The sequence below is a fragment of the Coregonus lavaretus genome, assembly GCF_964263955.1.
Source record: "Coregonus lavaretus genome assembly, chromosome: 19".
Lineage (NCBI taxonomy): Eukaryota > Metazoa > Chordata > Actinopteri > Salmoniformes > Salmonidae > Coregonus > Coregonus lavaretus.
The window spans coordinates 39,008,212-39,014,621 of NC_140006.1; the positions used below are offsets into that span (position 1 = coordinate 39,008,212).

At 44.4% G+C, this 6,410-nt stretch overlaps 1 protein-coding gene across 1 annotated transcript; it reads left to right on the forward strand.

The window, feature by feature from the left end:
- Positions 1-712: 712 nt before the first annotated feature.
- On the forward strand, positions 713-6,130 carry LOC311146750 (calcium-activated potassium channel subunit beta-2-like; the record flags this gene model as incomplete). Its single annotated transcript, XM_084183314.1, has 4 exons — positions 713-774; positions 995-1,165; positions 1,565-1,760; positions 5,846-6,130. The coding sequence occupies 4 exons, from the start codon at positions 713-715 to the stop codon at positions 6,128-6,130; spliced, it is 714 nt and encodes a 237-aa protein (XP_084039440.1).
- Between the last annotated feature and the right edge of the window lie 280 nt (positions 6,131-6,410).

Sequence of the window (6,410 nt, forward strand, 5' to 3'; positions counted from 1 at the left end):
ATTTGACAGCAAAATCATGCAACACAGGTAGGCTTTCTTTTGCTCCATCTCTGTCTTTGAGTCGGTTGCAAAACTGTCTTAAAACAATAGTAGAGAATCTTTTGCCATGTGTCTGTGATGGTACACATTAAAGCTATGTTTCAAACAATAGTGTTCTAGTTCAGTGTTGTTTCCATGACACAAAGGTGGGCAAGAGGGGTCATAAGCGGGTTGACAGAAGATTTACGGTGAAGAAAAACTAGGAATTACCATCATTAATCTAAATGAATGTTATGATTAATAATCTGTCATTGAGTATGATTCATGCCATTTCATTCCTTGATATCTAATCTAACAAATCGCTATTGAACAAAATGTCTAACTACTGTTGATTTGTCTATCTATACTATCTAGTAGTCAAAAATAACAACAACAAAAAAATATATATGTAGAAATGGCACAATTTAATGGGTAGTTAACAGCGTAGTTAACAGTGTTTCCCAAACTTGGTCCTCAGGACTGCAAGGGGTGCATGTTTTTTTTGTTTGGGAAACCCTGCAGTAGTATATCTCATTGCCAACTGTCCAGCAAGTTGAACTGTTGGGGATTGTCTGAGCACAAACAGGTATATTGTCTAGAGTGATAACGGATTGTTATTTTGTTCAGGTCATTCCATCAGTCTTTCCGCACCGCTTCTTCTGTAAGAAGAGGAGGTCGTGGGGCATCTGGGAAGATGTTATTTGTGACAGGTGCCAAAAGTGCGGGAGGGGCAGCATCGGGAGGAGGAGCGACGAGGTACACTGTCACTCTGAAAACCACTCTATTTTAATCATTCATTTTCATATATTTTATGCTGACATGCAGTGGAGGTTCCTCCAAGAAGGAAACAGAGAATGGTTCTCCTGATTTAAATTGAGAAAAATGTCAACTGATTCAACAAATAAACAAAAATATCCTCCTTGTAAAATGAATTGAAATGGACTTGACCCCAACATTGGCCTGACCACCACCTCAGGTCCATCTACCAGAAATTCCGAGATGTTGACCTGCTGGACAAGAAGAAGACGGTGACGGCTATGAAGGCTGGGGAGGACCGGGCTATTCTCCTGGGCCTGGGCATGGTCATTGCGTCAGTCATGATGTACTTTGTCCTGGGCATCACTGTACTGCGCTCCTACGCAGGCAGGTACTGGACTATCAATCTGACAGTGGATTGTTTTGTGTGTATTTTATACTTTTGGGTGCCCTCTGCTTTTGCTCATTCTGAAAGACTGCAATTCAATCAATCTGCCTTTGTAGTGTTCATGCGGTATGTTAGTTTTTCAGTCTTTTCTGTGTGCAAGTCACTGCACAACATGCCACAATATTATGGAGGGTTATCAGTGCCAATTCTAAAATGCAATGCTTAAATGTTTAATTGAAACGTGAAAATGACGCATCTACCTCCGAGGGGAGTCTACCTGGTATTTTTACACCCCAAAATCTTTCTGCAATTTTTATTTGAATACAGAGAAAATATATGTTTACATGCCACTGTGTAAATCCTACAATAGCCTTGAATTCTTCCCCTCATCTCTCCATATAGTGTGTGGACAGAGGAGAGTGTCTGTGTTGTGCTCAACTCCACCATCACGGCAGATGTGAACTGTTCCTACAGCTGTGGCTGGGACTGCTGGAGAGGCTCCAAGTACCCCTGTCTGCAGGTCTACGTCAGCGTCAACACCACGGGCAGGCTCAGCCGCTTATCCCACAACGAGGAGAGTTGGGACGCCAACTTTGAGGTGAACGGACGGTCAGAATGGAGGTTTTGAAAGACTGGAAGGACGTATGTTGACACAGGGCTTGTGACATGCTGACCACACCGCTCACTGATACGTGCGCGAGCGTTGCAAAAATAAATGTACACATACCTGTTATTCAATCGTTTCATCTAAACTGCTTGCGTGCGTCAACGCAGTGTTGCCAACTCCTCAGTAAGGAAAGTAGCTATTGGCTGTCCTAAAAGTCGCTAGAAGTCGCTAAATGATGTCATCACCTATTTTGCATAATTGGCCATGTGCATGTAATTGTGATGGACGCTGTAGGAAAGAGGAATAACGTCGTGGGAGAGACAAAAAGTGAGTAAAAACACCCTAAATATGTTTAGAACTACAAATGAACTTTCTTCTGTCGATTCTTGTTTTTTTTTATGTCACAATTCCAACCCTCCTCCTTTATCCGGACTTGGGACCGGCAAAAGTAACCCAAAAGAGACACTCTGGCTGGTTTTTTATTTTATTTTTTATTTAATGTAATACAAAAAATTAAAAATGTTTAGTTTTCTTAAGTTTGGTTTGGTTTTTAACCTTATGGTCCACTTAGAGTCTACAACAAGTCACAGTAAAACATTCACATTTTTAACCATAACATTTTAAACATTTTTTGTATACAATCTACATTAACAATCTAAATGGACCAAAAAGAGACAATAGAAAAAACTGTCAATGGCAATGTGAGAAAATGATGGTAACTAGTCTGGCCCTAATTCAGGTTAATTGTTGTTGTTTTTCAGATCCCCCTCCACACACACACAGGCTGTGCTGGCTCACAGAAAGAGTGGGTCGTCGTCATTTTGTTCAAGGCTCTCTATGGCAGGTTCACCAACTGAGGGAGCTGACTTAAATGAGTAAGCAGCTGATGTGCCAAAAAGCTGCAAAACATTATCAGACAGCTGGTGCTCATAGCAAGCCTCACCAGACAGCTTCAGTCCATATCGAATGTACAGTATGGAGTTAAGGGTCTGCAAGGACATCCGATTCTAAGTTTGCTTTTTACCACACTCATCTGGCTGAATACTCTCTCGACTTCAGCATTCGAGTGTGGCAAGGACAACACAGACACAGCAGCCATGGCAAGTTCTTGAAACGGGTTGATATCAGCTGCATCCCTGAACTTCCAAATCTCACTCCAGAAGCCCAGTGTGTTTTTAGTCTCATTCCATTTACTAAGATGGATGGCACGCCATTGCTGGACAATCTTGTCTATCTCTGCAGGGGAGTAGCCAAGGAGCTTGGCTATTTTTTCTATTTCTCCAGGGCTCTTATTGTGCTTTAGAGTTTCCTCCACATTGAAAACTGACATGTACTGCAATGCTTCGATGTTGTCCGGCAGTCTCACTCTCAACTCATTAGTGAGGGAGATGGTGAAGGCTACACACCACTTTCGGACATTGTTTTCATCCTCAGGCGCAAGGTGGAGCTCAGCTGCCTTTGACTCAAAAAGGTAACCAAGGTATGGTTTGGAACTGATGTATCCATCTATTGGCCCTTTGAGTACATCAACATTTGCCAGTGGATTCAGCACCCTGCTGCTCACAGACTTGATCAGGCTAACCAAGCTGTCAAGTAGCTTAAGAGGATCTACTTGCTCTCCTTCAAAAGCCTTGATGGCCAACTGTACCTCACCCAGCACTGACTTCAAAAAAGTCAGATACAATATGATTTGAGGATCACTGTACATGGAGTATAAAACCTCAGCCATGTAGCAGTGTTCACTGGACTTGGTGACTGCGAAATGCAGCCTAAGCTCCTCCCACTGGTCCAAAATGCGTGAAACTGCGGGTTCAATGGAGAGCCAACGTGTGGCACACACCTTGGTTATCTGTAAAGGTTTCTCCCCACAGTTGATGGTCTCATATATGGCCTTGTAGGCCTCCCTGCGCTTTGGAGACACTGTTATAAGTCTCTCGTACCAAGTACTCCACACTACGGGGGATGGTGTCATTGGAAGCATGACTTACAGCAAGCTGCAGAGAGTGGCACACACAGCGAATAAGAACCAGATCGTTGAGGCCATACTCCTCCTTCAGCACTTTATGGACCCCATTGTTAATCCCCGTCATAACAGAGGCATTGTCAGTCCATGTCCCCAGGAGTTTCTCTTTTTTAAGACAACACTTCTCGAGGAAAGCCACAACAGCACGGGCTATAGATTTGGCATCTCCTCCCTCCAACTCAACAAGCCCCAGAAATGTTGATACAATTGTCTGCTTGGTGTCACTAACGTACCTTATCACAACCCCCAGGTACTTAGAAACACTTACATCCGTGGACTCATCGAGGAGGAGGCTGAAACGCTGGTCACCCATATCTGCGACCAACTTTTTCAGAAAGTATGGTGCTAGAACACCATTAATCATTTCTGTGCACTTTGTCCTGTGCATTTTGAAGTGGGTAGGGAGTCTGAGAAAGCAGCTCTACGTGCTTCTCCAATGTGATCACATGCCAGCATGGAACAGTGTTCAGCGATAGCAAATGCCATGGTGGCCTCAGCCTTTTTTGCAGAGAAAATTATTTTAACCATAAATGGCAGCTTGTTTTGGGTGGAACTGTTAAAAGGCTTTGCCTTTTGAGTATGTTTTTGAGTTGTCATGTGTTTTTTTACATTACTAAGTTTGGCATAGAAATCAGCCTTACATTACAGGCAGTATGCCTGTGTATCATCTCCAATAAACGTCTTCAACCAGCCTTTGAATTCAGGGTTTGATTCCCACTCCTTTCTGTATTTTTGAGTGAACAGTTTAGACTGAGACATGATGAGCTAGCCAGCTAGATGTTTAGCTTATGTCACAGAGAGGCACACACACAGTGGACGAGGTGAGCAAGTGACTGAGGCTGTGTGAGTCAAATGCAGTGATTTATTTTGTGCAGTGATTTATTTTAGACAAAGAACATTTTACATTTACATCCCGCCCTGAATGTAAGCCAGGGCGGGATCAGCCAGCGGCAGCTTCCCGCGATTCATTTGCAGTCTGGACGCGGAGGGGTGAACGTCTCCTGCTCTGACTGCAGCTGGGAGGGACTGCTGCGCGAGGACTGGGCCGCCTGTGAGTGCTTTGGGACGGGGGTGGGGCCCACGGCAGAACCCGCTGCTCGTTGAGAAGAGTTAGAACGATACGTGCTTTCACGTCAGAGTCTCCAAAAGTCTCCAATAACACCAGAAAAAGTAACTCGATTTGTCGCTAGTCGAGCTTTTGAAAATGTGTCGCTAGAGGGGTCTGAATACTCGCTGCGTCAACGAGCGTTGCGTAGCCAGGCGCTAAAATAGAACTTGGTTCTATTTTTGACGCATGACACGCTGCAAGTCCCGCCTCTCTCATCTCTTCATTGGTTTTTAGGAGCATATACCCGCGTGGGTGATTGAAAGATGAACTGAGGTCCACACTCCAGTCCAGTTGGTGGTGGTAATGCACCTTAAAGTTGGTTGCCAACCGCCATATAAAGTCCACAGAAGAAGAAGAAGAAGAAGACGAAGAAGACTGAAGGAGGAGAGATTACTAGAAACTAACTAGGTTTCCCCTTTTATCTGTGGATTAATTGTCGGAGTAGAGAACACAAATTTTACAAAGAAGATTGTAAAAAAAAGTACCTTGTGCATTTCAGGTAAAATAACCACCCAATGTTTATATCCCAGAACAAATTAGCTAGCAACAGCAAGCTAGCTAGCTAGCTAAATGGCCATGAATGTTTCATGCGTTTTGACCTGTCCCCAAATTAATATAGTTGGTTCAGAGTTCATTTTGATATTTCAACCTGCGTGTCCTGATCACATCTGGTGTGGATGGACAAAATCAACATGCGCGCCCGGTCTAGTCAGCATGTGAGCTAGCAGGACTGCTTCTTCCTGTTCAGGTGGTCTGGGAAACTCCTTGCCCTATGCATGCGCTATGTCCCTGTTTCTCTCAACAGGAAGAAATGTTTATTTGTACAAATAAATATTTATGTTGAGTATCAAGGGATGCTTACTAAGCCTGTAGGTTAGGTATGCACGCTGAAGGCCCCCGAACTAACATCAACGTCACCCACCCACTTTTCTTTTCTATTTCCAGTGTTTCTACGTGCCAAAGTGCCAGAAGGACACCGATGCCATGCACCACATTATCATGAACATCTCAGAACGCCTGAAGCCACACCAGCAGGTCCTGTGCTACTACGACCCCAGCGACCAGCAGGAGAGTGCCCTTCTGACCCGGCAGTACGGCCACAGTGCCGTCTTCCACTCGCTCTTCTGGCCCTCCTGCATGCTCACGGTGGGCACTGCCATCATCTTCATGGTCAAACTCACCCAGTACCTCTCCATTATGTGCGAGCAGGTAGTCAAGATCGAAAGGTGAAGCTTGCTAGCGTGGCAGCTGAGAGCGACAAACATGGCCGCCAGTCCGGACAGATGATGACATGAAAGGGATTGTATTAACCGAATGACACTGTGACCTCTTGTAATGTTGCTCTCTCAGCGCTGAGACATTTGGAACAGGTGGCTGGACTGGCTTCCGTTCCACTCAGTGAGTGTTGCAAACTGAATGTGAACTGAATGTTTAGAAACGGACATCTTGGAAAGCAGCTAAATTAATGTACGACCTCTGTTGCCTGGAAAGCAACTTGCATGTTTTCTTA